Genomic DNA, 16,730 nt, shown 5'->3' with positions numbered 1-16,730 from the left:
CGCACACGTCTGTGCTATTGGGTGACTCTTGAGCCTTGGAGTCACGTTCAGTTGGGCATCCTTTACCGTGTTGAAGGGGAATTATACGTGACTTGCAGCAACCATTTATTGGCTAATGCACATATGCTGGGACTAACGTGCTCCTGGGCTATACTTGTCACCCCCACAGTAGGCACATGAGAGCATCTGGTGGCCCAGCAGCCACCAGCAGCTATGGCTCCTTGAAACAGGTTGTGTCTCAGTATTGCTGAATTGCCATCTTCCAAACCTCTGCCTTTTTCTTCAGGGTTTTTGTGCCTTTTGTCATTGATATTTTCACTTGAGCCTTTGAGTTGTTGTTATTTCTGATTTAAATTTTTATTGTTGTTGGGGGTTTTTTGGGCCCCCCCCTTTTTTTTTTTTGTGATTCCTGGGTTGCTCTATGGCAACTGATTCACTCCGGGTACAAGAGGCTTTCTGTGGCAGAGAATTCCTCCTCCAAATGTATGCCTGTGGGGTCTCTCGCTTGCTTCTAGATGGATTTTCTTACTTTACCTTTCAGGATTGCATCAATCATTCAGTTGCATTATGCTTCATAAAAGTGTTGGCATGTGTTATTGCTTAAAAACAGTAATTGTGATTCAAATATGCTGGAATTCTGTAAAATGTTTCAGGAGATGGTAGACTGTCCCTCATTCGCTATTTGTTTTTTTCGGAGGTGCAAACACACTGGCAGTGCTTCCAAAATCTTACATTTCTGTCATGTTTTTAGCTTTTTCTTTTTTCTTTGTGAGCAGCTGAATGATACTTATTTTCTTCAATTTCTTTTCTGGTGTTGGAATCGGATTGTATTCTCATTGATCATAGGGTGGAGGATTTTCAGCTTTGAATTCCAGCACTGTTGATAAATACCATGGTGGCAAATGCCCTAAGCTAAAATGTAAATTTTCACTTTCTTATGTATTATTAAAGGTAGTGTTAGTCTACGAAGAATTAGCTTATAGAAAATGATAATAATGACCAGTCTGTTCTTTCCTACATTCAAGCCAATGTCCGGTATGTATGCTTTACTGTTACACAAAAATACACAAAAGTGATTTTTGTATACGAACTACAATGAACATAGTTTCAGTGAGGATGGGACGTACCTCTCTGCTTCAAGTATGAATAATAGAAACTATGAGCATATGTAATTTCTGGCATAAATATGAGAAAAAGTGGGACTAAAGTTGCAGGCCATTAATTTTGCCTTGTATTTTTGAAGGGGAAATACTTAATAAAGCTTAAATAATAACACATTTGTTGGTTTTTACAAAACGGGACAGATTTCAAACCGTGTTTTTAGTCAATTTGTTGCTGGCAAATGGTATCAAATGATGATACGTTAGTTTGAGGCTACTAAATGGGCAACAATCTGCCCAATATGGTAAAATCTGACAATGAGGTGTTAAAATGGACATGAGTTTATAGTATGTAACTATGTATAGAGAAAATATACTTGATATGCAGAGCACTATTTAGCTGTTGTATATAGCCATACAAGTAAAAATTTTGGGAAGAGAAGAAAAGAATGTAAACATACTATTTATGTTTACAGTGAGTAAAAGCAATTATATAACTACTTTGTGCCTGGGGACAATTTTTTTTAATTTTCCCAATTTGGGTTGTCTTGCTTGATTTGGCTGGTATTTTTGGCCTTCACATCAAGGTGTCGGAGCTTACCTGATGTCACTATCTTGTAGAGAGCAGGGGATGAAGGATGTATGTGAGGAGAGAGCCCCAGAGGGCAAGATTAAGGAGGAAGTTTAAACTGGGTTTTTGTTGCTGTCTTTTGAGATAACGGTAAGGTTCAGCCCCTCAAAGTTAAGTGTACATACTCAGCTCCTTATGACAAAGTGTACTGCACTAAACAGTTATTCAGCCTGTTCAGAGCACTGGATGCTTTGAATTAGCTGGAAAGCGAAAACACGACTTTCCAGTGCTGTACTTGTAGAAGTATAATCAGATTGCACAAGTTCATGTGAAATGATTTCAGATTTTATTATAATACCAACTTTACTTCACATGGTTATTCTGCCCCCCATCCAACTTTTCTTAGGTTGGTTCTGTGATCCCCGCCCCCCCCCCATCTAAGCACTGTTGATTCCACGTATTTATTCAAGTTGAAATGGAATAGATTTAAGATTCTGATAGAGCAACAGACTTTCTAGCCTGGATGTTTATAAACAGTTTTCTGAACTTGTGGGTTTCCCCATTTGGTGTGCCAGTCTGTGCCCAGTGTGTTTATATGAACACGTGTGCAGTGGCTAAAACTGCACATCACTAGTAAGCATCACTGCAAGACAGGCAGAAGGATGGGAAAAGTGGCGTTTTGCCCTTCAGTCCCCTTCATAGAATCCCTGTCTCGTGTTTTGGTTTAGACCAGAAGCTCAGCTTTGGTCTTAGACTATTAATTCCTTAGTTTTGTTGTCTCTCTACAGATTTTCTAAGTGAGCAATCCTATTAGCTTCAGTGATTTTTGAGTTTCCTGGGAAGAGTTAGGACTGACTTTATTTATCTAATGTCACCCAACTAGAACTCTCCCAGTGGTATGGCTATATAAAACATAGCTGAGTGGTTGACAGAGTAACAGTTATTGTGTTCACTTAGGCAAAATAATTATTTTATCATCAAAAAGAGGAATTTTAACATTTTCAGGATATTAGCAGAATAAAATGTTATGACACGTCTTCAGAATGTTTCTACAACATCCAGTGTGACTTTGTCTCCCAACAAACAAAAAAACCCAGGAGGGCATGTTTTTTAATGCTGGCAGCTAGGGAATATATATTAATTTTTAAATCAACCTTCTTACAGCATTTAGAAAGCAGTTATTTTGGTTGCTGTGATTGAGGTCACCGATGGCACTTGTGGTGCATGAGTTTTTATGCGCTCTTCTGAGTTTTCAGTGCAGACTTCCAGACATACCTGCTGTCAGGGGGAGCTGCATCAGGCAGTTTTGGCTTTTGGGTATATATATATCTGTCCTGGTTTCAGTTGGGATAGAGTTAATTTTCTTCCTATCTGATGCCATTTCCTCATAGCCTCAGGGTTTTTTTTTTAACTTCCCCTCTGGGAATTAAGATCCATTCAATATGTATAAAACTTTCATATGTAATATCATACCTTTTTCCTTGCTGTCTTCTGAAATGTAAGAGCAGGCTCCAGATTCTAATGAAGAATCTCTTGCCTTCATGTTTTATTAAGGCTCTTGTGCGTTGATACTTGGCATAAGTTCAGGTGAAGTAAAGGTGCACTGTTTAATTGTAAGTCTTGTTGCCTTAGAAGCATCTGAATATCTGCCATTTTTCCAGTGATTTTTGTCTTGCTTATCTTGCTGCCGTGTTTTGCCCATTTGGAAATATGTGACAGATTAAGATAAAAAAAATTGTGCTGTTGTTTCCCAATAAACGCACTGGTAAGCCATAATATCCTACTATTTGTAAAGCATGTTTATAGTTATTTAATTGTATAATACTTCGTAAGATAGAACTGGCAAACAGGGTTTTAGCTGAGAATTAGGAATAGGGGAGTTCTGAACTCTTAAAAAGAAACCAGAAAAGGTCAGCTTTAAGCAAGGAAAAGGGGTTGACTGAAACTACCATAGCCTTAGGACTAAATAAAAACCAAAAACAAATGAGGCTACCATACTTAGCAATGTTCAATCTTTAAACCTGATTTATTTGATACAGTCTTTTCCAAAATTTTGGAAAGTGCAGTCTCCCTTTGGCACACCTGTCCTCATAAGGCCACTCGAGTTTGCAGCAGCATCTTTCCTCCAGGAGGGTAATTATATGCTGGAAGTGCTTCCGCTTTTCATTCTTACACTCTGGAGGAATGGATCCGCTCGCAGCAGCTGGCTGTGGTTTGCCATCTCCTGACCAGTGTAAATACTTGCTTCCCATTCTTGCTCCCCTGTCCTGAAGGAACTGAACAGCAGCCAAACCATTCCCATTTAAGACTTTGTGACTTACACTTTTGAGACACCAGGTAAAAAGGATGTAATGCCACAATTTAGGATACTCTGATGTGAATTTGATGTTTTGGATTATGTCTCAGTTTTCTAAAATAAACTTTTTAATTGATCTGTTGTGTATAAGCAACAGTTTATTATATTCCTGAAAAAAAAACAAAGGATGCCTTTATAACTGAATAAAGCTGGTGGTATTATAAAGTTATTTCGGGAGTCTAAAGTCGTTGCACATACTTCAGAAGCTGATGAGACATCTTACATGTGTGACTGGATGTGCTTTACATTAATATTTGCTTCAAGGCTAAATTTTCTAAGTGTCTGTACTTACTAGATGCCTTTACTTATTAGATCATACCACCAAATTTTTGCTAAGTTAGGATGATGCTAGAGTTTAGATCTTGTGCGAGAGATCTTTTGTCTTGTATTGGACAAGTCTACACGGAAATTATTTTTGTCAAGTATTCTTTAGATTACAGTGGGTTTTTTGTAGGTTTTTGTGGGTTTTTGTTTTTTTCCCCAGCCAAGTAGCTGAACCATTGAAAAGACACAGGTACAGCTGTGTAAATGTAGCATTGTAATAGTTACTCTACCGCTATTTAAAAATCATGTAATAGCTGAGCATCTTACTGTCATCGTGCATTTATACTTAAGACTTCTCTGTGAAGTAAGGAAATGGTCCTCCCTAGGTTCTTATAAATACGGTTTTTGGAAAGGTTAAGTAGGCAAATGTTACTAGGCTGCACTGTAAACCGGTTGGGAATTGAACTTTTGACTCTGGATCCCTGTTCAAAGGAGCCAAACATTTTTAAAAACTCCAGAGCAGTGTGAGCTGGTGATACTGAGGTATTCTGCCCATCTCTGAGGCTTTATGCTTCAGGGAGAGCCAGAAGTAGAGTTTTGACTTTTAAATATGTTCTCTCAGAAGAACATCTTCTGATGGTCTTTGCATGGGGTGTATGCCATTTAAGAAATGCAACATGTCATTTATAAACAACCTTCTGGTGCTTGTTATGAAGAACAACATAGTGCTGCTTCGTTCAAGGAGGAAATACTTCAGGGTCTAGCAGATTGATAGCATCTATTTCAAAAGTATTGTGAGTTGAGGTGTCCTCCAAAACAAGAAAATGGTCTGACAGATCACACCGCAATGATCAATGAATTACAGTATGACATTTTATGAAGTGCGGACCTTAGGAAAAGGTTTTCTCCAAAAATGTAAATTGTATAAATAATAAAAAAAGACTATTTCTGTGTGTACAAGGTTAAATGTGCTACAATTACGATTCTTTTTGTAGCATGTTAATGAAATAGATGCTTGCAAAGCAGTCATCCTGTCCTGCCGCCCCCCCCCTGGCTCCCCTCCTTCTCGCCCGCCCCCCCCCCCCCCCCCCCCCCCCCAAAAAAAAAAAATATTTGGTCTTTCAGTTGCTGTTGGGAAGTATAGTTGCTTAATTTCCCTTGTTTGCTGTGTAACCTACTGACGTTGCAAGTGTCTGCTTCATTGTCTCTTTCCTCCCTCTTCCCCCTGCCCCCCCAAAACATACAGGAAGCAATTTCGGTACTGCGAAGGATCTGACAGAAGAAATAAGATCATTAACATCTGAGAAGGAGGGGCTGGAAGGACTTCTCAACGAACTGTTGGCTCTGAGTGCCAGAAATATCCGAAAATTAGAGAGAATTAAAGTTGATTACACCAGACTGAAACAAGAACTTGAACAAGGAGAGGCTGCCTTTGGTAAGTAGTTCACAGGCTGCTATAGCTTTTGCTCAGTCATGAGCGCCTGGAAGTCTACTGGGTTTGATGAACCATCCTGCATTTCACAAACCATACTGTTTTTTCTGAGGAAAGTTTGGCCAGGACCTAGATAAGCAATATGCTGAATATGCTCTCAGCTGTTTCCACTGGAGGTGGGGGAGGTTGAGGGGGAGAAGGGATATCCTAGCAATATACAGCTTTTGGAGATCTGTCTTAGACCAGTTCTCAAAAACTTCCTTTTCTAAGCTCATTTTTGTAATAATGATGATGATACTGTGCATTTCTTCACATACAGAGAAACATATGTAGTCTTTTATGTGGGAGCAGTAGATATAGTTGGCTGTGACAATAGAACCACATTTAGTATATATAACTAAATATTTAGTATATATAAAACACATTTGGTGACGAGTCTGAACGTATGAGGTGCAAGGGATGCCTGGTTCTGAAGGCAAGAGTTCTTTTTGTAAATTTATGCTTTGCCGCGGGGGAGGGAGGGAGTTAAACAGCTTGCCAAACACAGCTTACACATAACTATAAGCAGTCTGCTTAGGTTGTAGTGTCACAGTGGAATTAGGGAAATTCTGTGCAATTACCGGTAAAACTACTGACAACAAAAAAAATCAAAGTCGTTCCTAGACTTGGCTTATCCTCTTGTCTGCTGTACCCTCTCCTGAAGTTAAAAGTGACCTTGCTGCTTGGTTAAATGAAAAGTCTGAATAATATTTAATTGACTACAAATGTACAGTTACTATAGTTACCTCTAAACAACTAAGCATAATTCTGAGAGCTACTTTAAAGCTCTAGGGGTCTGAATTGTCTTTCCTTTTTCAGGATCTTATGAGCAGTAGGTTGGTTGGAGAGAGGAAAGTGCCTCTGTTCTAAAAGTATATGAAGTTTCTTCATAGGCAAGTGGATAGGCAAGAGCTATTTTAGAAACAAAGTTTTGTAGACAACGGAATACGTCTAAGACGATATTTTAAAGATGCATAGGGGAATATACACACACACACACTCTCACGCTCTACTAGATAAAGACTTTCTTAGAAACTGGATGATTAAATTTTAAAAATGATTCCTCAAAGTAGTGCATTGTTACCTAAGCTGCGTGATTCAAGCCCACATCAGGCAATACTTCCTCATTGCTTGGATTTGCAAGTGAGTTGAAGGGGGTTCTGACCTTCCAATCTGTCTATTTTGTTGCTCCTTTGTTTCTAGGACAATTAAACTTCCTGTAATACACATGCACTTCTCATTTGTATTTTTCTTCAGCAGGGATTTAAACAAAACCTGTGCAAGACTGTTGCTGAAGCAACAGAATTGGTTGCAGTTCACAGATTCTTTTTTTCCCCTTTGCATTTATGTAGCTGTAATGAGGTGTCGTCTTGGTCTGACCTTTCCTGTCTTACAATTTATGACAATAAATTGCAAAAGACTGGGTGTTTACTATGTGGATTGTTCTTTTAATTTATTGTGATTCTGTAGGCCTAAGGAGAAATTTATCCTTGTGTGAAATAAAACTCTATCAAGCACATACTAGTCAGAGATACATAAATTGAAATCTGAGATCTTCAGATCTGCCCCCTTGCATGTAACCTACACCATTTTCTCCTTTAACAAATGGAAATTCTCTTAGGTTTGAGAACACTAGCATGAGTTTGATACCAACATGTTTAATTGAATAAAAGCCTTCTGATACTCTCTGGAAAATAGTAAACAGATTGTATCTTAAAGATGGCATCCACTTTTACAAACCAGTTGTTATTTTGTACAGCACTTTCATGTTTGGGGAATAAAGCATAAACAATTGGAATACCATTTTGTTACCATTTCTTTTGAACAACAGCAAAAACAACTGGAGATAATTGCATTGGCTTTGTCTGCGCTGTGAAAGGTGCGATTTGCGTTGGGGTAGTCGAGCTGACTTACTGCACGGCCTCAGGCTTTGTGGTTCATTTAAGCCAGTAAAATCCGTGTTGCTGCTGAGACGAGTGGTTTTGCCTTTTCCTCTTGTTCCTGCCCCATCCCATATGCCAGCTCAGTGCTGACCAGAAACCTGATGCGAGCGGGGCATTAGCACACCTGTGAGACCCACCAGCACGTGGTGGGAGTGCTGGCATTGGCATAAGGGGTGTGTGGCTTGTGATGGGGAATGCGTTGACCCACTGCTGTTGGTGATACTGTGATTTTGGGGGAGTGTAGTCTGTCAGGAAAATGGTTCCTAAAATGCTTCTGCTGCTTGAGCTAGTAGTGCAGCATGGGCTCAGCTGCTCTTTGCTGTGGGCTAAATTAGTGTGAGTGGTTGGTCTTACTGCTTGGTGCAGCCCATTCCTGGTTAGTTTGACTTCTCCCTCTATAGCTATGAGCCAGGGAGAGAAATCCTTTCTCCATCTAACTCTACTGAGGATGTTACTGTCCTCCAGCTTTTTTTACTATCTGTCTGCCCAGAGTTCGTTAGGGAGTCCTTCAGGCCAAATTAACCATGCGAACTTGAACAGCAAAAATGATCTGGGCTAGGCTGGCTGACCCGTGTCCTGGCGTGCAGTAGGGATGTACCTGTGATTCCTCCTTGTGGCACAGTTGTGCTATGCTTTGGCTCAACTCTTTGAAACAGGTGTCCATCCATAAACTAAACATAGGTTACCAAAAGTAACGTAGCGAAAGAGGGCCCTTAGTCTTCTTGTCTTCGACAGTTTATGCTAGTTTAAATAATTTAGTGAGATTTATGTCTTTCAGTGTAGAAAGGAGATGCTTAATGTTTCTCCAGGAAACGTAATCGGATCGACTGGAGCTGTTGTCTCCTCTTATCCTTGCTTTCGTGTTGTTTCCAGGGAATAATCTTTTTTCTCTGCATCGGGAGCCCTCCTTCTTTTTTTTTTTTAATATAGCACCTTTAAACCACCTGTGCAGGTATTCCTACACATGGCTATTTCTATGTCATCTGGCTCTTGAACTGTTATCTCTTGTGCCTGTGAACTTCCTGAAAACTTCTTTTGAAATGGCTTTTTTTACTGAAGATAATACCAATTCGTCTGGAAAACATTAAAAAAAGAAATTGAAATGCTAAAATATGTGTGTATGTTTGTCTTTCTCTTGTGTATAAATTGATCACCTATTTTTTACTTCATTAATAATTGTTGATTTCTCACAGTAATGCAGATATAAGGAAGCAGACGTCAAGGGAAGAGACTTAATCACACAATAATCAGAGCTGGAATTTTAAATAGGACACATCATTAGCATGTTAATGAATTTTCTCACTTTGTGCCAGCTGCCCAAGTATAAAAGATATTGCAGATGTAGTGCAAAAATCAGGCTTGGCTTACTGTGCTGAGAGCTGTCGGTGCTCCATGTAAAGGAGATTTGAGAAAAATCCTTTCATATTTTTAGAGGTGCTCAAGAATATGTTTTTCCCATTGCATAATAAAAGCATTGACAAGTAATGCTCTTTATTAGCATTTTAGGATGAATAGTACTAATTTGCCCTTTAGACAGTAACTTTCGTCTGAGGGCATCAGAACACTTCTATAAAAGTGATCAACTGTTACTGCCATTTTACAGGTAGGAAAGCCAGGGACACAGAGGTCGTTTAATTTGACCTGAAATGGTGGTGAAACCGAATTTCCTGATTGCTCTGGCATCAGTCATGATTGAATTAATCATTTGCAATAAACAGATTTGAAATCAAGTGATACTCTGGGCGAGCTTACATTCTTCTAGACTGCAGGTATTTCTGTAGCCTAAGGCATAATGGTTCTGGGAAAATCGCTGAAGGTCTTGTGCTTTACTGTTGAGCAGATCTGCCTTATAAAGTCAGAAGGTTCTGTTATGGCAAGGAAGAGAACTGCTTTGCAGCCCAAAACAACCAAACCCGTGTTCCAGACAAGTGAAGCTTAATTACTTGCCTGTCTGCCAAACTGCTGGATTGCGCTTATAAATCCTGGCTTGGGTTGATTGGCATTTGTAACCCGGGGCTGGAAATGAAACCTACCCTCTTGTCTTGGCTTCCTCATTACCTCAGTACTGACGGGCAGGTTTTCCTGTCTCATTTGCTGAATTCCTTTTCTGGCTGCACTCATACGTTTTCTGCCCCTATTACACTTTTGGGAAAGTATCTCCTGGTAAATAATGTATGTATGCACAAAACTAGGGGGGGGACTGTATTTCGGGATCTAATTGCTAGGTTGTGCTTGCCAAATCATCTTAAGTAGAATTTCTCTACTGAATTAATTTCTAGAGGAAATATAAAATAAAGGCTATCGTGCATCAAAACAGCTTTTTAACCCCTTTAAAAAAAAACAAACCACAAACCCTGTTGTTTGGAGGCTGATACTTCAGTGTCTACTGCTCAACTCTCATTGACATCATTGAGTTTTATTGTCTTAGAAATTGCTTGTATAAGTCCTAAAGCTCTTACCAGCCTGCTTGTAGAGTGAAGCTTTCTGGAATTGAACAGATATATTTATTGAATAATGAATTGGATGTAGCAGAGGGGTTTCTTAGGAAGCTGGAATTTTCTTTCACACTCAGTTTTTTTTTCTTGTTCAATGCACATATTCTGCACGCTTGCACAGAATATCTCATAGCTTTTTGTCCTGTAACAGAAGAGAAACCTATCCAAGTCCATTTTTTTAATTTGCTTTTTAAAAAAATGTATGTTTTGACTTAGCTATTTAAGAATAAAATGTATTCAGAATGTACTTCGATGAGTAACAAAAATTCTCCCAGTCTTTTTACAGTCATTGTTGAAAAAGCTGCATATTAGGCCGTTATGGAAGATGCAATTAATTAGTCTGAAGCTTAATGTCATGTGGACAGCAGAAACCAGTAGTGGTGCTGCTTAAAGTAATACTGGCTTTGCATACTGAAATATTTATGAAAAGCAGGTTCTGTGCTTCATATACAATTGCATAGGATGTGATTTACCAAACTGTTAATGACCATTTACTGCGAAGCATTTTTATTCCCTTGTAAAGACACATTTTTATTCTGACAGATTCAACACTGAAAGTCTTATAATAGAAGCACATGCAATGTGCTTCCCACTGGGAAACCTTTATTTTTTTTTAGTTTAAATATTTGTTTTTAATAATAGCTGTTTTCAGAAGCTTCTCTATTTCTCTTCCTAACTGATTTTTTTAATGCGTTTTGAAAATGTTTAAATATTATTAAAAACTTCATACGCCTTTTAATTATTTCAAAAGATCTCAATGCAGTGTCTGCCTATGACATGACAAAAATGATTCCACGTTTTGCTTTACTGATTTTTCGGGTGGTGGTTTTAATACTTTTCCTCAGTGCTGCTTTTTCTGCACCAAACAGGCTTTCTATATTGTTTCCACAGTTCATCCTGTGTCTGAGTGATTATCTGATTCTAAACTGAAAAGCTGAACCTTTTGATTGCTTCTGTTTAAATAAATCATTAAAGGAGAACCACACAGTGTGTAACAGATGGGCTTCCATGAGGAAGAAGCTGTTCTGAGTCTCATTGTATGTCCACTTCTAATTTGTGCAAGGTCATTACATTCTGCATGTCATACCTATATGAAATGCATGTTGTCATTCAAGTGAGTGGTGAAATGGAACAGCTTATTGCTTATGTCGATGGCCATCTCTATTTACGCAGTGATCTTGTCAGACTGAGCCAGCGTTCACTCTATTTAGCTTTCACAGAAAGTATAAAACCCTTGCTGGTGATGCAGGAACGGGACTGGCACTGCAGCTGGTAGCATCCTTTATTCTGAGCTGACATTCAACCGATGCTCCAAAGTAGCACTCTGCAGCCTTCTTTCAGGCAGTGTGTGAAAGCCAGGTCAATGTAAGAAAAGAAAAGGAAAAAAACCCAAGAAGCCCAACCTTGCAGAGCTCCTTTTGTGTTGTGATGGCCAAATACGGCATGAGTAATTGCACTCTGCTCATCAGTATTCTCTCTGCTGTTTCATTTGAGAAATTGGTATTTCTGTATTTGCTTGGACTTGTACTGTTATGCATATTGCGTGCTTGTCTGCATTTCACTGATTGTGAGCATGATTCTCATTTTCTTGGGTCGTTTTTAAAGCACTTGGGACCTTTCAGGTTAAGTATACCCATATACATCTTTTGGTCTTATAATTCTATAATGGTACTCACTGCATTTTGAATTGTTATCAAGCTTTGAGGATCAAACTCAGACTGCTGGTTTTCATGCTTTGTCATGCTTCCACAGAATCTATATAAAATAAGTAAAACCATTTTTTTAGTAACATGTCTGTTAAATAATATTTAATTGTAAGTAATTGAGGGTTTTTTGTATTATGGAATTGCCTTTTTTGATAAATATTATCTGTAGAATTTAGTAACATATAAAGAGTAAGTTCTGCTAAGCATTTCCTATAACTAAAATGTGTAACGCATTTTTATTTTGGACATCAATTTTTGTCAGAATTAAACAGACTGGTTTCAAATCTTTTCTAGCGTAATTAAGTTTGCCATATGTCTTGAGTCACTTGTAATTGTTTCTTATAATGGTGATTATAAAGGTCATTTTGTCTGGTGTTGTTCATTTAAATATGTAAAATACTTCATGATTTTCACTTGGAGGACAGAGGTTTAGTTTATCTAAATGCAATGGAGGTATTACATTTAATCTGGCCATTCTGTATAATTAGATGCAAATATCTGTAATGCAGGAAATATTAAATATGTGTTCAGGCAACTTGAACTGACACAGCAGCTCGGTTCAAAGCCCACTGATATCTATGGAGGTCTTTTGATCAGGCTATTTCTCTGTTGATGCTCAAAGGTGAGCTTCTCTTCTATCTCTTTCTTCTGAGATCTGACGGTATGAACTTTACTGAAATGTTTTATATAGCTGTGTAATACTCTTTCTTTGTAGACAGTAGTATGACCTAATTATACACAGAATAATAACTCCTGAAATGACCCGGTACTGGTTTTGCAGTCATAGAGTGTAGTTATGTACCAGGTGCAAGAAATAGAGCTTGGTCTGAAGTTTTATGCTGGCTCTCTTCAGGGAAAACGATGATGTCATCTTTAACTAGGATAAGCAGTAAAGACATCAAGGTTTCCTAAGTTGTAGTGCCAGAGAAATATAGAGTGGCTCTGTTGGAATCATGGAAGTGCAATCCGATGGTGAAGAATGCTACTGAGCAGCCTTCTGCTGCAATGAGAGATGGGCATCCAACCTCAGTAAGCAACCTCAACCCCGTCATGCAACATGCATACTTTAATGTGCTGGTGTACATACAAGCAATCAAGCAAGCAGAAAGTTCTGATAGTATGCCAGGCAACTTCTTCCTTTACATCTGAAATGCTATTGCTAGCTATATGCACAGTGCATTAAACTTTTGGGGTGTGCATAATATCAAATTATTCCTGGTTTGCCATCTCTGCTCTAGGTTTCTGCATTACTCCACTTTTTAGTTGAGCTGCTTCAACTGATTGAGTTGCAACAGGATAAATATGAAGCAACACAGATGAGTGAATTTGGAATAAATTTGGAAGTGTATACCACAATTTTTAATCATTCTTCATTAGATTCTAATTCTGCAGCTGCATCTTCTGAGATAGTGGGCTCAGATTGAACTTTCACAATTTTTTTATTTTAATGACTATAACTAGTTTCAGAAGGAATGAGATGCTAAGATGCCAGAAAGCTAGGATTAATAAAGAAAGAAAAAATGGAAGTGTTTTCTGATCATTGTGCAGATGGAACATGTTCCCGTATGCAATTCTAACTACTTTAGTGTGACACTAGCCTTGATGATGACCAACAAACACTCCTTAAGATTTGCTACTTCTGGAGTTTGAGCACATAGTACTGTCATGCTACTGTACTTTCTGTTTTATTTCATTGCGAGGCTCTTTTTTTCCTGATGGCGTCAGGAAAAAGCTGCCATTTCTAGATCTTGCGTTAAGAGAATTCCAGTTTTGGCAGGAAGATAAAGTTGTGTCTGTCTGGAGCTGCTCGGAGGCAGGCAGAAAAGTGGAACCTGTCTGAGGGTGGCGGGGTGCACAGAAGGAGGACCAAGAAAACTGCTGACATATGTAGTTACACTTAACGGATAGGATCAAAGTACTTTTCAAAGAAAGATAAATACTGCTTTCCTTGTCTCACAGATGAGGTAACTGAGACACTGAGGTAACTGGTTTTGTGGTTCTGTTCGTTTTGCCATTTCTTATAGGTACTGCCTGTATGTATTTGGTCAGGACCTGTTGGATGGGATTACAGCATGAATTTGACAACTTGATCCTGAAACATTAACAGGTTGGAAGTATGAAAACAGCGTTTGGCCTGTTAAAAGCCTGAAGTTTTATTGAAAAAGTCAGTAAACAGTTGGCCTAGCATTCATGGATTTCTTTATTTTAAATTGTATTAATTTCAGTTTTGATTCTCTGTGTCATACAGCAGGGTTTTGCTTTGTTTTCTTGGTTTTCTGACATTGTTCAAGTTCTGTTAACATGGCATGATATTTTCAGGTCCCAAAAACGTGCAAAGGACTCTTTAGGATGCTTTGCCTCATTTACTTACTTTTGAGGATCAGTATAGAGATGGATAGGATATTTAAGGAATAGTGTCAGTTTGTTTTCAAGTAATGCTTCAGCAAAACCAATCAGACAGTTACCCTTCCAAAGATTCAGGCTCTCTGCCGATTGAAGATAAAAATAGTACAGCAGTTTACATTCAGTTAATGTTTTGGATTTTAGTTAATTTTTTTATCTGTAAGCAAGAAAACGTTGTTTTGGGTCATCTGGCATCACTGATGTAAAATTGATGTCCTAGAACAGGATTATACTGCAGCAGAACCAGAGAGTGAAGATATTGTTTAACTTTTTAGTTACAGGTATTTTTTCAGATGTATGTATTTGATTCAAAATCTTAGCACATTAATACATTTCCACCCAAAAGTTTTTATTCAAGAGTTTTGGCAGTGTTCTTGGGTTACAGTGTACAAGTCTTAATTCTATGCTTGCATAAATGCATGCAATTTGTAAAGAATTGTACCGCCTTACATTGATGGTACATTCACCTCAGTGACTGAATGGAAAGTCAGCTAATTTTCATCTTTGCTTTGATATTGATGGGCAATATTCAGATACAGCATCTAGGAGTACTAACATCTAAGCAAAAGAAAGCCCTGGGATAGCATTCCATTTGGAATACAAGATGTCCGTCATGAAATACAGGGGGGTTTTCCAGTTTTTGTTCCTGTTGATCGTGAGATGCAGAGTAGTTAGATCTTTCTGGCTGATTCTTTCTTGTTGTTACTGGTTTAAGGTTTTCTTTGAGGTATTTGCAAATACAGTAGTAAAGATACAAGCTAAATGAAGGTTTCTGTAACTAAGATACTGTAAGATAGGGACGTTATCATCCTCGACTGACTTTTCACTTAGTAATTTCATTAATTTTAAGTATATAATTATTATCTGCTGTATAGTTTGTTCCGTGAATTGCCACAGGGTTCCAAGCATGCTGCAGACTTCATACCCACAGGTATGCAGAAGTATAACCAAATCTGGGGTAATGGAAAATATTTATGGAAAGATGGGGGAGGTATAATATCTGATGACAAAACCAGAATAAAACCACTGAAATTGTAATCCTCTCTAGAACAGCTGTTTTTTGTCCCCAAAAGTATTTTAATGCTGCATACGTTATCCTTAAGAAGGCTTTACAATAGAAAACCTCTTCCAATTCACACCTTTTACCAAGATACAAAAGCGGAAATAAAGAGAATTTAAATGCAAGAAAGAGAGATTATTTGTTCTGACTATTATTCCCCAGAGAAAATGTATTTACAATTATTGGGGTTTTTTCTCTAAGTTTTTTGTCTTTTTCTGTACTTCCATTAAATCCTAACTGATTACTCTGAGGCAATGGAAATCTGATTATTCAGAGCAGATTTAAGTACCTTGTATCTCCTGTTCAGGAATTGAAAGTTTTCATCCAAGAATTTTCTTCCTCCCTCTGTCCTTGGAGACATAAACTGGAGTAAAAGGCAGAAACCCAAGGAATTGCTAATGACTGGGGTCAGGAGCTGGAATTCTGTATCCTTCAGTTTGATTTCCCTTCTCACTGGAGCAGGAACAGAGAGAGTTCGCTCGTGTTTCGGTTGATTTGTGCCACGGTTTCCTTGTATGAGGAGTGGAGGTAACGACTGCTTCTGTTACAATTACGTTGTGAGGTTTGTGATCTTGCGGACTCAATACCTAAGCACAGGAGGCGGTAGTAGCAGGCTATAGTATAAGACCAGGGATTTTGTCACCTGTAGTTGCACAGAATCCATGGTCCATGTGCAGCAGATGCTAGTGATTAGTATTATTTCTGATTTCCTGCCAGATTTCAACTGGTAGGCTGAGATAATGTAAGAAATACATCAAACTGGATATTCGAAAGACTACTCTTTTTTTGTTGTTGTGTTTGAACCCTGGTTTATTTCTTTATACAAAAAATATTGTCGCAGACAGAATATAATTAAAACTTTGAATGATGCTAACTGAAAAGGAGATTCAGTCATCATATTTGTGGAAGATATGTCTGGTTTGATGTGCATGTTTAAGGCTTGTGTAAAGATAAACAGGCAGTGTTTGCCAAACTGCATAAGATTAAACAGTTCATTACCTGTTGGAATTATCAGCTGGAAGACACATTGCATAATTTGGACTACAACCTTTATACACTTTTGGCTGGATTATACCTCTTATCTAGTCAGGTGCATTGAAATATAATTAACAATGCGAGCTGGAAATGACAGGCTGAAACTATGTGTATTTTTGTGCAGATAAACAATCCTATATCTAGATCAGAAGTCATAGTAACATTTTCTCTACTAATTTTTTTCCCAGTTCCTGTATTCTAAAACATTATACAGAGAAAAACTATCTGTGCTCCATGCCAGAGAAAAGCAAATAGGCACCAGACATGTCTCCTGCGGCCTTGACTTTAAGAACCTTTGGAAAATGTTAGGTCCTGCAGAAAACAGC

General features: G+C 38.2%; 1 protein-coding gene across 1 annotated transcript in view; it reads left to right on the top strand.

Moving 5' to 3' along the window:
* DISC1 (disrupted in schizophrenia 1) overlaps nucleotides 1-16,730 on the top strand; it is a 185,832-nt gene that overhangs the window by 75,822 nt on the left and 93,280 nt on the right. Inside the window, 1 exon segment of the mRNA XM_009329171.1 lies at nucleotides 5,538-5,726. Within this exon segment, the coding sequence (XP_009327446.1) occupies nucleotides 5,538-5,726 (189 nt within the window).

This window comes from Pygoscelis adeliae, unplaced genomic scaffold (assembly GCF_000699105.1).
Source record: "Pygoscelis adeliae isolate BGI_AS28 unplaced genomic scaffold, ASM69910v1 Scaffold77, whole genome shotgun sequence".
Lineage (NCBI taxonomy): Eukaryota > Metazoa > Chordata > Aves > Sphenisciformes > Spheniscidae > Pygoscelis > Pygoscelis adeliae.
Note: the sequence above shows the minus strand (reverse complement) of the source record. Positions and strands in the feature narration are given on the sequence as shown.